General features: G+C 42.8%; 1 protein-coding gene and 1 long non-coding RNA gene across 4 annotated transcripts in view; one reads left to right on the top strand and one right to left on the bottom strand.

Moving 5' to 3' along the window:
- Positions 1-17,260, top strand: part of DMD (dystrophin) — a 2,642,350-nt gene that overhangs the window by 1,896,526 nt on the left and 728,564 nt on the right. For all 3 annotated transcript variants that reach the window (XM_056556147.1, XM_056556148.1, XM_056556149.1), the window contains one exon: positions 5,567-5,756. In XM_056556147.1, coding sequence (XP_056412122.1) covers positions 5,567-5,756 — 190 coding nt within the window. The remainder of the gene's footprint in view (positions 1-5,566; positions 5,757-17,260) is intronic.
- LOC130355692 (uncharacterized) overlaps positions 13,208-17,260 on the bottom strand; it is a 63,570-nt gene continuing 59,517 nt past the window's right edge. The window contains exon 3 of the long non-coding RNA XR_008888630.1: positions 13,208-13,338. This is a non-coding gene — a long non-coding RNA (uncharacterized LOC130355692). The remainder of the gene's footprint in view (positions 13,339-17,260) is intronic.

Genomic DNA, 17,260 nt, shown 5'->3' with positions numbered 1-17,260 from the left:
GGACTTACACTGTAACTGATCCACAGATCTCTTTTTTTTTTTTTGCTGGACTCTAGGGTCCTAATTCGTAATAGGATGTTTCAAACATGAAAGGACAGTCATCATCTGTCTATCCAGCTGTTAGGGTGTGGTCAGACCAACACTAATATATGGTATATATTATTGGGATAGATATAAGTATGCATATAAATGATAAATGTTTGTCACTCTAATACTCCTTTAGGTACAGCTAGCAAGACATTTTAGTTTTAACTAGGGATGAGCAAATCGAATCTGACAAATCCCAATTTGTTATGAATTTCAGGAAAAATTCTATTTGTAACAAATGCGAATATTGCTGTCATTCAATCGCACTAATCGTTTCATTAAACTCCATTTAGTGCGGTCCAGGCTCCAGTACATCTAAAATGGCTCATCCACATGTTAGGACATGGGGCAAGGAATCCTGGGAAGGCGGGAACAAGGGTCGGCGGGATGACCCTGAATCAGCAGCCAGTCATCCCTGTGATGTCACAGCCCTATATAATCGGCAGCCATCTTGTGGCCAGTCACATCAGTGTTCTATTACAGAGAAAAAGGGACAGACAGCAGTGTGTGTTGCACAGAAAAGTCTTTTTACAGCAGCGATTCACCTCCCAGTCACATCAGCGTTATATTGCAGAGAGGGACAGAGAGCAGTGTGTTGCACAGAAAAGCTTTTTTACAGCAGCGATTCAGCTCAAGCTCAAATTCAGCCTAGAAGCACTGAAAGGGAAGGGAGTAAGATTGAGAGAGAGAGTGCAATTTTGGGTGTAGTACACAGTCACTGTGGGATGCAGCACTGGTGTGTACAACAACTGAAAAGCTAGTAGTAACCAGCCAGTTAGGGTGAGCAGAGCACTAAGAGCATATTGTCCTCTATTAAGTATAACCTGTGCATACATCTAAGTGGTGTACCATTTTGTTCCGGTTAATATCTTAAGGGCCTAGATACTGTGAAAGGCCAGCCAAAAGTACACACCTGCTTGTGTTGTAGACAAATACTGTTTTAAGCGTAGTGGAGCGTATTGTACTCCCCTAATATACGCACTTAATAAGTCAGGCAGAGAAGTGCCAGGACATGCACAGAGGAGTGGCAGAGGCCTAAATTCATCAGGCAGAGGTCACAGCAGACTAGGGGCGAGTGGCAGCAGGGGTCGCAGCGAGAGGCCTAAGCTCCCGGTATGAGCTAGCGGTCGTATCTCGACCAGCAACCCATCTGCCCTCATCGATTGGTTGACACGCTTATCCACTTCATGACAAGTGACATCTGACACCCCCATTTTACAGTCGGTGGGCTCCTCAGACACAACCCTCAGTTGGCATGGCCAAGGAGCAGTCCCTGTCCTCCGATTGCCTCTGTCCTATGCTGTTCCCTCCCCCACAGAAGTGTTGAGGAACCTGAGGAGGACATCAGTGACGTGTAGACACAACTCGATGATGATGAAGCCGATCACACTTGGAAGCTGGGTGCAGAAGGGGCTTCAACATCATCAGGAGAGGAGGGTTGCAGGTTGCCCGTGAGGAAGAAGCTGTGCCAGCAAGGTGGTAGCATGGTTGGCAGTCAGCATGGTGGCAGAATTGGAAATTCTGGAGCAAGATTTGCCCGGGGTAGACCACCTGCTTTGTGGCAGCCTACCTTCCCGGGAGGTAGTGGAACAGGGGTTCCTGGAGTTGGCGGCAGTAGCAGTCAATCAGTGCGGACTGTTGGTGGGCAAATCAGCTACTCAGCGGTGTGGCAGTTTTTCATCAAGCATCCGGAAGATGTTAACCTGGCCACATGCAAGATGTGTTGGCAGAAGGTGAAGCGTGGCCAGGGTCCCAATGGTGGCACCACGGCCCTGCGTCAATATATGCAGCGTTACCATAAAGCGGCCTGGGAGAACTGTGGCTCTGATGTGGTGGTCCAGCCTGCTGCATCACCCAGTAGCACGCTTCTCCTTGTTTCATCCAGCTAAGGCTCCACCACCTCAGTCGAAGGGAGCTGTGTGTCATACCCACATTCTGTCACTCCAGATGCTCCTGCTCCTCCTACTTCGAGTCAGTCACTCCGCCAGCAATCCATTGGCAAAACCATGTCCAAGAGACAACAGTATGTGCCCACTCATCCAACGGCACAGAAGCTGAATGTGCTCCTGTCCAAATTGCTGGTGCTGCAGTCCCTCCCTTTTCAAGTGGTGGACTCTGCACCTTTCAGAGAACTGAGGGCCTATGCCAAGCCAAGGTAGAGAGTCCCAAGCTGTCATTTTTATGCGAAGAAGGCAGTACCAGTCCTGCACAATTTTGTGAAACAGAAGGTGGGCCAGCCCTTGAGCCTGTAAGTGTGTACCAAAGTGCATGGCAGTGCCGACATTTGGAGCTGTATAGCCACAACATCAATTTGGACAGGTCACGCCACTTCCGCCTCCACGCTCTAAGGCTGTTGGTCCTGTGACCGTGTGCAACTCTGCTTCCTCATCCTCCACCGTGTCCTCAGCCTCCACTGCACAGACAAGTCTCAGTGCCCCTCCAGCATACCATGTGTGCAGAGCACAGCAGTGTCACGCTGTTCTTCACATGGTATGCCTTCGTGAACTGAGTCACAAAGGGGAGGAACTGCTAAAAGTTATTCATCAAGATATCGAATCATGGCTTATTCCACGAAAACTGGAAATGGGAACTATGGTGACCGACAACGACATCTTGTCTGCGCTGCGACAAGTAAGGAAGGCTGAGCCATGCGCACTGCATGTCACATGTGCTCAGTCTGGCTTTGAAGCAGTTCCTCAAGTGTTCTCGCCATCTGCAAGACATCCTAACAATGGGAAGTAAACTTTGCATGCACTTCAGCCACTCATACACCGCACATCACACCCTCCTTGAGCTGCAGCATCAGAGCGGCAGAGTCTGATTTGTTTCCACATGTTGGAATTCCACCATCCATATGTTGGACCGACTATACAAACAGAGAAAAGCCATACCCGATTTCTTGAGGATCCAAGTGGATAGGGGGACTCCCCTGTGTAACTTCAATGTCAACCAGTGGCAGCTCATATGTGACACCTGCCATTTGCTCAGGCCCTTTGAGGAAGCCACATTATTAGTCAGTCACCAGGATTACAGGAGGAACAACGTAATTTCACTGCTTCATTTACTACAACACGTGTTGGAAACTATGACTGATAAGGGCACTGGAGACGTGGCGCCTACATCTCACGGCCACATGAGCCCTGTGGGGGCTGAACTGGAGGAGGAGGGGGAGAGGCACAGTGGAGTACACTTTAGGTTATACGGGATGGGCAGTTTTCTAGTCATCTGACAGGATAGGAGGAGCAGGAGCAGCTTGAGGAGCTAGAGGGTTATGAGGAAGGCAAGAAAGAGGACCCAGACACACCGTGGCAGTATGAGATAGAGGCAGGGAGTCCCTCCAAGTCACTTGCACAAATGGCACGAAGCATGCTCGCTTGTGTAGTGACCGCCGAATTGTCACCATTCGGCAGCAGGATGACTTCTGCTCTCCACCTTATTGGACCCTCGCTACCGGCACAAAATGGGGGACTTTTTTACACCCACTGAAAGGGTGGACAAACTGACGCTGATGAGTAGCTTTCTTCACCCGTATAGTGAAGCAACTCATCAGCAGCAGGTAAACCTGGAGCAGGACCTGAACCAGCAGGTTGTGGCATACCTTGATATGAACATGCCAACACATCTTAAAGATCCGCTGCAATTCTGGGCAGCCAAACTTGAAAAGTTGGGCCCTGGAAAAGCTGTCCTGCCCGGCCATAGTAACCTAAAGGAGAACTCGTCTGTAAATGAAAAATCAAGAGACTGACCTTTGTGAAGATGAATCAGGCATAGATCAGCCAGAATTTCCACCCACCAATGCCTGATGCCTCAGAGTAGATTGACCATGGTGCCACACCAACACTTCACAAATATGGATAGTGCTTAACATATTTAAGGTGCTTATCCCCAGTTACAGATATTTCTCAGTATCAGAGCACAAGTAAGTATTGAGGATATGCATTAGCTAAAACTTAACTTTTCTTAGAATAGAATATATGCACCCAAAATGTTTTTTGAATCAAACAAAAGGAAAGGTGTGCAAAAAACACCATGTGCCACCTACACCACCAAGTATTGATGTTATGCAAAGACCTAAAAAAAAGTGAAAGGGAACAATGTATGATTCATTGTAACTGGTGGGGGGGGGGGTAAAATATTCCCCTGTAAGGCCCTACTCTCGCATTTTTAATTCCCTTCTTGGCAAGTGTTACTCGCCCAAAAAGGGCAGCCCAACACAGGAACCTCTCCCTATTTCCACCTACAAACACTGCCATTTCACAGGGTTTTTAGGTGGAAATAGGGAGAGTTTCCTGTGTGGGGCCGCCCTTTTTAGGGCGAGTAACACTTTCCAAGAAGGGAATTAATAGGACGAGAGTAGGGCCTTACAGGGGAAGGTTTTAACCCCCATTTGCTACAATGGACAATACGTTGTTCCCTTTATCCTTTTAGAGGTCTTTGCATCACATCAATATTTGATGGTGTAGGTGGCACATGGTGTTTTTTGCACACCTTTCCTTTTGTTTGATTTAAAAAAAAATTGGGGTACATATATTTTATACTAAGAATATTATTAAAAGTTAAATTTTTCCTTCGTCACTGGGTACTGGTATTGCCACCAACCGCCCCATTATGTCACCGGGTCACTTTCAGGACTCCTGATGCTGCTGATGCCACCTCCAGGCTGTCTCATTCTGCAACTATATGGTCTCCTCATGCTGCTGAAAACTCAAGGCTGTGTCATTCAACCACTATATGGTCTCCTCATGCTGCCGTTAACTCCAGGCTGTGTCATTCAGCCATTATATGGTCTCCTCATGCTGCCGCCAACTCCAGGCTGCGTCATTCAGCCACTATATGGTCTCCTCATGCTGCCGCCAACTCCACGCTGTGTCATTCAGCCACGATATGGTCTCCTCATGCTGCCGCCACCTCCAGGCTGTGTCATTCAGCCACTATATGGTCTGCACTTGCTGCCGCCACCTCCACGCTGTGTCATTCAGGCACTACATGGTCTTCTCATACTGATGCCACCTCCAGGCTGTGTCATTGTGCGACTGTGATTCTAATTGTGATGCCTTTATCTGCATGTCATACTGAATAACATTATTATTTCACTAACCCAGCACACACCCTATGTGTGTTACAGCAAGGCAAAGTGTTCTACACCCCTGTTGAGGCTCTCTGTAGGCCAGAAATAGTCATTTTTAATAGAGATTTGCTGCAAATAAATTTGGACCAAACCACATTTTTTTCTGTAAATTCAGTGAATCGACCGAATCGAATTTTTCAACAATTTGCTCATCTCTAGTTCTCACCAATAAGGCCTAAGCAGTAAACACCAATAGAATGTAGCACAGGTTTGGTATTGGAAAATCTGTATGTACTTAAATAGTCTCATTACTATTGCTTACCCCTTTATCTTGGCCAAAAAAGTAAAACATATTAATGAATTAAAAAATATGCAGAAACATGTCATGTCATATCTTACATCTTCTTACAGGGTCAATGACCGTGATGGTGCACTGGAAGCGGCTTTACGACTGTTGCAACAATTTTACTTAGATTTGGAAAAGTTTCTTTCATGGCTCACAGAATCTGAGGCTATGGCAAATGTCCTGCAGGATGCAAAACATAAGGATGGGATCCTGGAAGATCCACAAGGCCTTCAAGAGTTGATGACGCAATGGCAGGTATGAAGATTACAATGTGCTTCTCTACTCCATATTAATAATTGTTATAATTCACATAGACAATTCTACATTTGGTAAAATCTGATTTTTCTTGTAACTGCTATGAAAATATATTTCATTCCGTAACTACAGTGCATGGCCTTAGGAATTTTTTATTTCTATTTGATTGTATAATAAAAGTTAAATCTAGCTAAACAATAATGTAAGGAGAAAGAAAGTTATGGAGCATAGTAACAAAGGTCAGTCGTCAGGCAAACAGCAGAAAATTGTGTTCTCTTCCTACAGAAAAAGCTTTATTATTTTAGATGTTTTGCAAAATTGCAGCTTTAACCCATTATCAACAAATGACACATAACTATCATGGGTGGATGCTAGTTACCTGATCATGACAAATAGGTAATAAACAGGTACTGCCTAGTTAATCCACTCGAAGGAAGCAGGTGCGCATATGCTGGGATCTCAGATAAAGGGCAGTAAAACTCCTTAGAAGCAACAGTCCATAGAAACAGGGACATCTAAGAGAGTCTGGCTCCCCCTATCTGGACATTAGGAACCAGTGACAAGATCATGTGGTGCAGTTGGATTACCATTGCAGACGCAAATAGATCTGCATTGGGTATCTTTTACACAGATGTCACGTCTGGTAGGAATCAGTGCAGTTCTGAGCTTACCCCAAACCACTGTCCCTACCAACTTTGATGATCCACCCTAAACAGGGCCCATAACTTAACAACAGTCCCTACATTGGGCTAAGTGTACAGGGTATCAAGAGTCAGACAGGCCTGGTCAGGGAGTAAAATATACCTCTTTTCTAATTAAAAAGTGTTATATTATAAACTAACTGTATCTTTTGTATAACTTTCACATTAATAGCGCAAAAAAAAATAGTGAATTTTGTGTTTTTATCCCCCTCCCTACCAAATTTAAAAATGAGTCAAAAATTACATGCACTCCGAAATGATACTAATAAAAACTTGAATTCATTTTAAAGGGGTACTTCGGCCCTAAGACATCTTATCCGCTATCCAAACGATAGGGGATAAGATGTCTGATTGCGGGAGTCCTACCGCTGGGGACCCTCACAATGTCTCATGCAGACACCCACCTGTGGCAGCTGCACAAAGCGATGATCACTCCGTGTCTGAAGGGTCACAACTACGGGGCCGGAGTTTCGTGACATCATGACTTCGCCCCTTGTGACATCATGCCCCGCCCACTCAATGTCATAGACTTTCATTGAGGGGGCAGGGCGTGACTTCACAAGGGGGTGGAGTCATGACATCACAAGGGGCAGAGATGTGTCCCTTCAGACACGGAGCAAACATCGCTCTGTGCAGCTGCCACAGATGGGTGTCTGCATGAGAAATTGCGGGGGTCCCCAGCAATCCCCAAAGATCAGACATCTTATCCCCTATCATTTGGATAGAGGATAAGATGTCTTAGGGCAAGAGTACCCCTTAAAAGTTTTTCTTTTTCCTCTAGAATAGTACTTTAATGCCTAGCCTCAAATGGACGTACATTTATGTCCATTTGCGGCTCCTGAGGTATGACTCGCGCTCAGCAGGTGAGCGTGCATCATAAGCAACCAGGACCTATGGCTAATGCTGGACATCGCTGATTTGGCTAATGTCCAGCATTAACCTTTTAGACGCAGCGATCAAACTTGATCGCCGCATCTAAACCGAAAGTAAACATTGCTGGTAAACTCAGTGGTGATGTTCGAGACCGCAGCAGTGAAATTGCTCGGTCCCGAGCAGCTTGCACGAGGTGAGGAGAATCCCTACCTGCCTCCTCAGCGTCCAATTGCCGAATCACTGCTCTGTGCCTGAGATCCAGGCAGGAGCAGTAAAGCAGCAGAAACACTGATAAATGCTATGCTGTGACATAGCTTTGATCAATATGAAAGATCAATGTACTACATGTTATAGTGCCCTACGGGGCCTATAACTTTGCTAAAAAAAGAAAGTATAAAAAAAATTTCCATGATGAGAGCTGTAGTACCTGTACTAATAGATCACAGCAGGTGTCACTCCTGACTAGTGTTGCTCGCGAATATTCGCAATGCGAATTTTATTCGTGAATATCGCATATTCGCGAATATTCGCGAATATAGCGCTATATATTCGTAATTCCGAATATTGTTTTTTTTTTTTTTTCACAGTACACATCACAGTGATCACCCCTTTCTGCTTCCAGCTTGTGTGGTGTAAAGAAGGCTCTAATACTACTGTGTGTGAATTTTGGCATATGCGAAAATTTGCATATGCTAATTTTCACTTATGTTAATTTTTATATATGTAAATTTTTTGCATATGTTAATTTTCGCATACGTGAATATTCGCATATGCGAAAATAAAACGAGAATATTACGAACATGCGAATATTCGCAAATATATGACGAATATTCGTCCATATATTCGCGAATATTCGCGAATTCGAATATGACCTATGCCGCTCAACACTACTCCTGACATCTGATGAAATTGTCCTTTCTATTGCAGAGATGGAGCGTCTCTCTACTACGCTCACATCGCTGCACTATACTCCGGCCGGCCAGTGATGTGAATAGAATTCACATCACTTATTCATATTTCCCACAGAGAGCTGTGATTGGCCAGATGGTTCCAGCCAATCACAGCTCTCTGCGGGAAATATGAATAATAGGTATAAATAAGGCACATACTCATACTACAGTGGGACCAGAGAAGAGCGGCTTCCCGCCTGTATCTATACATTATACAGGATGATCGCATCGGGTGTCGGAAATGACACCCGCTGCAATCTGTCTATTAATGCAGGTACTACAGCTCCCAGCATTGAGCAGAGTGTGCTCCATATTTGAAGCAGTAGAGGACAGATTACAGCGGTAGTCACTCCTGACACCCGATGCGATCGTCCTATCTAAATGCGAGAAAGCCGACCACCTCTATACATTATACAGGATGATCGCAGCAGGTGTCAGGAGTGACACCCGGTCAGATTTGAATTTTAGCATAGGTACTACTATGCCCTTCATGGAACTGTCTGTTCCATGCTGGGAGTAGTAATACTACCTAAAAAAAAGTTTAAAAAAATAGCAGAAAAAAAAGTGAAACACACACACTTTATTAACCCCTTAACGACGAAGGACGTATATTTACGTAATCTGCCGTCTCCCGTGATATGCCATCAATGGCCGGGACCACGGCTAATACAGGACATCACTGATCACGGTGATGCACTGTATTAACCCTTCAGATGTGGCGATCAAAGCTGACCGTCACGTCTGAAGCGAAAGTGAAAGTATCCCAGCTGCTCAGTCGGGCTGTTCGGGACTGCCACGGTGAAATTGCGGCGTCCCCAACAGCTTACAGGACAACGGGAGGGCCCTTACCTGCCTCCTCGGTCTCCGAATGACGAATGACTGCTCCGTGCCTGCTCCAGGCAGGAGCAGTCAAGCGCCGATAACACTGATCACAGGTGTGTTAATACACGCCAGTGATCTGTGTAAAAGATCAGTGTGTGCAGTGTTAAAGGTCCCTATGGGAGATATAACATTGCAAAAAAAAAGTTTAAAAAAAAAGTGTTAATAAAAGTTTGAATCACCCCCCTTTTCCCATAAAAAAATAAAACAGTGTAAATAAAAATAAAAATAAACATATGTGGTATCGCCGGGTGTGTAAATGTCCGATCTATAAACATATATCATTAATTAAACCGCACGATCAATGGCGTACACGTAAAAAAATTCCAAAGTCCAAAAAAGCGTATTTTTGGTCACTTTTTATACCATTAAAAAATTAATAAAAAGTGATCAAAAAGTCAGATCAAAACAAAAATTATACCGATAAAAACTTCAGATCATGGCACAAATAATGAGCCCTCATATCGTCCTGTACGTGAGAAAATAAAAAGGTTATAGGGGTCAGAAGATAACATTTTTAAACATATTGTCACGATTCGGCAGGCTGGAGGTGGATCCTCCGTGTCAGAGAGGGATTGGCGTGGACCGTGTCGGTGGACCGGTTCTAAGTAGCTACTGGTTTTCACCAGAGCCCGCCGCAAAGCGGGATGGTCTTGCAGCGGCGGTAGCAACCAGGTCGTATCCACCGGCAACGGCTCAACCTCTCTGACTGCTGAGATAGGCATGGTACAAGGGATAAGGCAAGAGCAAGGTCGGACGTAGCAGAAGGTCAGGGCAGGCAGCAAGGATCGTAGTCAGGGGCAACGGCAGGAGGTCTGGAACACAGGCTAGGAACACTCAAGGAAAGGCTTTCTCTGGCACAAGGGCAACAATATCCGGCAAGGGAGTGCAGGGGAAGTGAGGTATAAATAGGGAGTGCACAGGTGGAAACTAATCAGGGAGATTGGGCCAGGCACCATCATTGGTGCACTGGCCCTTTAAATTGCAGAGACCCGGCGCGCGCGCGCCCTAAGGAGCGGGGCCGCGTGCACAGGGACAACACAGACGGGGAACGGGTCAGGTACGGGAGCCGAGATGCGCATCGCGAGCGGGCGCGTGCCGCATCGCGAATCGCATCCCGGCTGGGAGCAATATCGCAGCGCACCCGGTCAGCAGGTCTGACCGGAGCGCTGCGAATAAGAGAACGCTGCGAGCGCTTCGGGGAGGAGCGGGGACCCGGAGCGCTCGGCGTAACACATATAAATGTAGTTATGATTTTTTCCAGAAGTACGACAAAATGAAACCTATATAAGTAGGGTACCATTTTAATCGTATGGACCTACAGAATAATAATAAGGTGTCATTTTTAACAAAATATGTACTGCGTAGAAACGGAAGCCCCAAAAACTTACAAAATGGCGTTTTTTCTTCGATTTTGTCGCACAATGATTTTTATTTTAGCTTCGCCGTGGATTTTTGGGTAAAATGACTAATGTGACTGTAAAGTAGAATTGGTGACGCAAAAAATAAGCAATAATATGGATTTTTTGGTGGAAAATTTAAAGGGTTATGATTTTTTAAAGATAAGGAGGAAAAAATGAAAATGCAAAAACTGAAAAACCCTGCATCCTTAAGGGGTTAAACCCTTTATTAAAATACAATGGCGTACACATAAAAAATAATTCCAAAGTCCAGAATAGTGTATTTTTGTTCACTTTTTATGCCACAAAAAAATTCATAAAAAGCGATCAAAAAGTCCAATCAATATAAAAATGGTACCAATAAAAATACGGGGCAGTATTAAGGCGTAAAAAAATTTGCCTTCATACTGCCCCATACATGGAAAAATAAAAAAGTTATGAGGGTTAGAAGAGGACATTTTTAAACATATAAATTATGGTATATGTAGATTTTTCTGGAAGTAAGACAAAAGAAAAAAAATTTTTTGCAGCCATATTGGATTTTTTTTGCACCAAAATTGCAGAGTTTGGCGCCAAAATTTGTATTTTTTGAGACAAAATTGCCGATTTTTGTCCCAAATTTTAGAACCCAGAAAATTCTGGCGGAAACATCTCACTAAATATTCCATGGTTACTAGTGCCCGGACAAGCAACTATATAAATATAACATTTCTGTGAGCATTTCTGTGAGTGCAGGTGCAATGACCAAGAAAAAAAAAAAATATATATATATATATATATATATGTATATTGTTATTATAACATTTTTCAATAATAATTATAAAAAATTTTTTATCATTTTTTAAATAATTACTTAAATAACCTGATTACCTTTTCCCCATAAAAAAAAACTATGGAAAAGAAAAAACAAAAACAATAAAACTACACAAAATTCTGTGATGTCTACACTATCAAAAAGCTACACTATGTAAACTGGACTCTCACTCCTTTGAAAATATCATGTAAAGCAGACAATATATGTGGACACGCCGACTTTTACAAAACTGACGTGAACAGTGTAAACGGCAGCACAAAGCTCTTTGAAAATGTGGTCGATGCTTTTCGTAACAAAATTTTGTTACAAAATTTATATTTTGGGGGGCAGAATTCTTTGAGAATCTCCCTCAAGGTGTAATTTTTACCCAAAAAATGTATTGCGTAGAAGCGGAAGCCCCAAAAGCTACAAAATGGCGTTTTTTTTTTTTTATTTTGTCGTGCAATGATTTTTTTGGGGGGGGTTTGCAGAAGATTTTTGGGTAAAATGACTAATGTCATTACTAAGGAGAAAAGGAGGAAAAAACCAAAATGTAAAAACGGAAAAAGGCTTGGTCCTTAAGGGGTTAAAGAAAAGTTAAAGAAAAGTAACATGTTTTTACTATTGTATTCTGTGCTCTGTTTTCCTTTGTCCATAATTTATCCTTTATCCACATTTCTGAACCAACATCTGCCTAGTGTTTAGCTTTGGTTATAGCTTCTTTTACCTCTATCCATCAGCTGCATACATTAAAGGGGTACTCCTGTGGAAAACTTTTTTTTTTCTTTTTTATCAACTGGTGCCAGAAAGTTAAACAGATTTGTAAATTACTTCTATTAAAAAAAATCTTAATCCTTCCAGTTCGTATTAGCTGCTGAATACTAAAGAGGAAATTATTTTCTTTTTGGAACACAGAGCTTTCTGCTGACATCATGACCACAGTGCTCTCTGCTGACATCTCTGTCCATTTTAGGAACTGTCCAGAGTAGGAGAAAATCCCCATAGCAAACATATGTTGCCCTGGACAGTTCCTAAAATGGACAGAGATGTCAGCAGAGAGCACTGTGGTCATGATATCAGCAGAGAGCTCTGTGTTCCAAAAAGAAAATAATTTCCTCTTTAGTATTCAGCAGCTAATAAGTACTGGAAGGATTAAGATTTTTTAATAGAAGTAATTTACAAATCTGTTTAACTTTCTGGCACCAGTTGATTTAAAAAAAAATTGTTTTTCACGGGAGTACCCCTTTAATGGAAGAAACATCTGTGTAGGAATTTACCCTGCAGCTCTCTGCTCATGCTTAAAGATGGGGTCCAGAGCAGGAACCTTCTTCCATGATGTCCATATGTTTGTTGTCACGATGGTCAATGTTATTTTATGATGAGAGGCAGATGTGGCTGTCAGATATCTGGTGTCACTTATTTCAAAAGGGAATCAATAGGGAATTTCAATGGGATCTGCTGGCAATGGAACATGTATGAGGACAGCTCAGCTATCACCTTGAGAATACAGCATGAAAAATGGTTGGATTTCTAACAAAATGTCCTATCTGTGACCCGTTTTACAGGCAAATTGTGTATACGTTTCTATTACTGTATGATAATTTAGGATATGTGGTCCCTTTAATGTTGATGGATTTTTACGGTATAACAAAAGAAACTACAGAAGGCAATGATACATATAATGTAGTGTTTTATGTCACAAATCGATCACTTACTTTCCACACTATCTTAGGCATTTGATTCATACAATTATATCCCACGGACACATATATTAGATGATTAAGTTACAAATCACTGTAACATTTTTAGAAATTTGTTGACTTTATTTCACAGATTTTAATTTCAAATCTTGCTGTAATTACAAGTCTGCTCCAACTAAAATGAATGGAATTTATTAAACAGGGCTGTCTCAAAGTCCCATCCTCATCTGAAAGCGAAGCACTGACAGTTCTCTGTATTTTGTGGTTTAATGCTTCAATGCGCCAACTGCAAAAAAAAAAAGCAAAATGCTGAATAAATTTGTCATAGTTAGTGATTATACAATTTCCAGTCAATTGTTTTCTTCTGGAAGCAAGAAATTAGTTTTCCCTAATTTAATTCTTGAAAATGAGAAGATGAAATGTTTCCTCATGCTGCAACATATTGTGGTGGGAAGATGATCCATCACCTGCGGTAAAGTAGAATGAAGGTGTTTGTATATACAGTGTTGCATCCGGTGCTTTCTTCATTTGTCTTCATCACCATGTTCTGGCGTCCAGTGGAATGGCCTACTACAGACCTTCATTCTACTGAGCAGGCAATTATCTGACAGCTTTGTGGCCAGGCAGGAGGTTTATTAGCGTCTTCTATTTAGGATTAGATGCTCAGGTGTTGCTATATGGTTCCTCCTCGATCAGAAAATCTCACTTTTGGTTGGTATAATGAGAATTTCAGGTGGCCTATATTCAATGAAACATATACTGAGAATCATCATAGGCTTTAGCTTCAAATATTACTAGAGAAAAGAACCTTGTCACAGTAGGTTTTCACCTTTCAGGAAAAATAAAGAGCTAAGGCTTGAATAATGATTCCATTTTTTTTTTTGTGCTTTAAAACCCCTTAAGGACCGGAGGTTTTTCCGTTTTTGCATTTTCGTTTTTTGGTCCTTGCCTTTAAAAAATCATAACTCTTTCAAATTTACACCTAAAAATCCATATGATGGCTTATTTTTTGCGCCACCAATTCTACTTTGTAATGACGTCAGTCATTTTGCCCAAAAATCTATGGTGAAGCGGGAAAAAAAATCATTGTGCGACAAAATTGAAAAAAAACGCTGTTTTGTAACTTTTGGGGGCTTCCGTTTCTACGTAGTACATTTTTCGGTAAAAATGACACCTGATATGTATTCTGTAGGTCCATACGATTAAAATGATACCCTACTTATATAGGTTTGATTTTGTCGGACTTCTGGAAAAAATCATAACTACATGCAGGAAAATTAATACGTTTAAAATTGTCATCTTCTGACCCCTATAACTTTTTTATTTTTCCGTGTATGGGGCGGTATGAGGGCTCATTTTTTGCGCCGTGATCTTAAGTTTTTAACGGTACCATTTTTGCATTGATAGGACTTATTGATCACTTTTTATTCATTTTTAAATGATATAAAAAGTGACCAAAAATGCACTATTTTGGACTTTGGAATTTTTTTGCGCGCACGCCATTGACCGAGCGGTTTAATTAATGATATATTTTTATAATTCGGACATTTCCGCACGCGGTGATACCACATATGTTTATTTTTATTTTTATTTACACTGTGTTTTTTTTTTTATTGGAAAAGGGGGGTGATTCAAACTTTTAATAGGGGAGGAGTTAAATGATCTTTATTCACTTTTTTTTTTCACTTTTTTTTTGCAGTGTTATAGGTCCCATAGGGACCTATAACACTGCACACACTGATCTTCTATGTTGATCACTGGTTTCTCTTAAGAAACCAGTGATCAACGATTCTGCCGCATGACTGCTCATGCCTGGATCTCAGGCACTGAGCAGTCATTCGGCGATCGGACAGCGAGGAGGCAGGAAGGGGCCCTCCCGCTGTCCTGTCAGCTGTTCGGGATGCCGCGATTAGCCGCGGCTATCCCGAACAGCCCGACTGAGCTAGCCGGGAACTTTCACTTTCACTTTTAGCCGCGCGGCTCAGCTTTGAGCGCGCGGCTAAAGGGTTAATATCGCGCGGCGCCGCGATCGGCGCTGCGCGCTATTAGAGGCGGGTCCCGGCTTCACTATGACGCCGGGCCCGCCATGATATGACGCGGGGTTACTGTGTAACCCCGCGTTATATTGGAAGAGCAGGACCAAGGACGTACCGGTACGTCCTTGGTCCTTAAGGGGTTAATAGTAAAATTGTATATAACATAACTAATATAAAAAAAAAGGTGCAAAAGGTGTCATTAGGTGCAACTGTGTAGAGTTATCCTGTAAAATTGTATGCACTCCCATAGTCAGGGGTGGGCATAAAATATTAAAGGGGTATTCCAGGCCAAAACTTGGCCCCGTAAAGTTAAACAGATTTGTAAATTACTTCTATTAAAAAAATCTTAATCCTTCCAATAGTTATTAGCTTCTGAAGTTGAGTTGTTGTTTTCTGGCTAACTGCTCTCAGATGACTCACGTCCCGGGAGCTGTGCAGTTCCTATGGGGATATTCTCCCATCATGCACAGCTCCCTGGACACGTCATCATCATTGAGCAGTTAGACAGAAAACTTCAGAAGCTAATAACTATTGGAAGGATTAAGATTTTTTAATAGAAGTAATTTACAAATCTGTTTGACTTTCCGGAGTCAGTTGATATTTATAGAAAAACGATTTTGCCTGAAATACCCCTTTAACAATCTATGCAGTTGTACAGGGGGGGTCAGTAGATAAGGGGCAGGGCGTAATTAACCAAATGAGCTGAAGAAGCTACAGCCCATGGCCCTCTACTACTGAGGAAGCCTCCCAATACCAGACTTTTTTTTCTTTTTTTAAGTCTACCACCCTGTGCGGCTGGGCCTCTTGGCACATTGGCTACTAGAAGCCACAGTTCTTTAAGTGGCAGAGGGCACCTGATTGTACTGTACAATGAAGCCCCCTTTGCCTCTTTTAGAGCAGTGGCTTCTGGTATTAGACGCATCATATGTGGGTCCCTGACACAGTTGTGTACTTCTGGAGGGGCAGCTGGAATTCCTGCCTCCACATCCCAGCTCCCTGTTCCTCCTGCTCCCCCTCCTGGTCCTTTCTGCATCTGGTAGCTCCACTGTAGTGCCTGATACACTTGTGTATCATGCGGACTGTGAACCAGAGAGGACAGGGTCAGGTTGGAGCAGAAATTCTTGTAGGCTGTTCTTGTGGGCTGTAAAGTGACTCCTCTCACACAACTACAGATGTGCGAGTGGCCAACATCACCTATTTCCTGCCCCGTGCTGCCAAGCTGACCACCCTGAGGAGGTTGCACCTCAGGTGCCCACAGGAGGACAGGAGTCTGGAGATCCCCAACCTGTATGGCCTTGAGAGCCCTAAGCATAGCGTCATCTCTGAGATTATTACTAGTGTTGAGCAGCATAGGCCATATTCGAATTCGCGAAAAAAAAACAAAAAAAAAAACGAATATTCGTAATTACGAATATATAGCGCTATATTCGCGAATATTCGCGAATTCGTGAATATGCGATATTCGTGAATAAAATTCGCATTGCGAATATTCGCGAGCAACACTAATTATTACCTCCGCTGAGGCAGATGCGTCATTAACTAACACAGGGTATGGTGGGCAGGGTACAGAGTGTAGGGCTCTCACTATAGGGGGATCGGTGTGCACAGACTATACAGCCAAAGGTACAATGTTACCCAACCAATGTATCTTCAGCTGTTGTAAAACTACAATTCCAAAGGCTTTCCAGGCATGCTGGGGGTTGTAGTTTAGCAACAACTAAATGTACACTTGTTGGGCAACACTGAACTAAACTGTATAAAAGGAATGGGGTCCTCTGTAGACGGGCACAGTATATAGCAGAACTGGGGTTCTTTGCATAAGATCACAGTATATAGCAAAACTGAAATACACTGTGCAGGAACCAGGACTGGCCCAATTAATGTATAGGGACCAGACAGGCACTGCAAAGTTTATAAGAAAAAGGGATGTGCAAGAATTGCCAAAAGGAGAACAAAGTACAACAAGAAACAGTTGGCAATTATAAACACTTGCATACCATTAATGTATAGCAAAAAAATATATAAAATTTTATTAATCATTCAGAGAAAAACACATATTTAAATACACTTTAAAAAGTACAAATCAGAGTGGAGGATATAACGTAAGCCTACTACACTCACAGCCATGTGGGTGTACAATATGATATATGAGGGTCCTGGAATAATAAGTGT

Source organism: Hyla sarda, chromosome 2, assembly GCF_029499605.1.
Source record: "Hyla sarda isolate aHylSar1 chromosome 2, aHylSar1.hap1, whole genome shotgun sequence".
Lineage (NCBI taxonomy): Eukaryota > Metazoa > Chordata > Amphibia > Anura > Hylidae > Hyla > Hyla sarda.
This window is presented reverse-complemented; position numbering and strand designations above follow the sequence as displayed.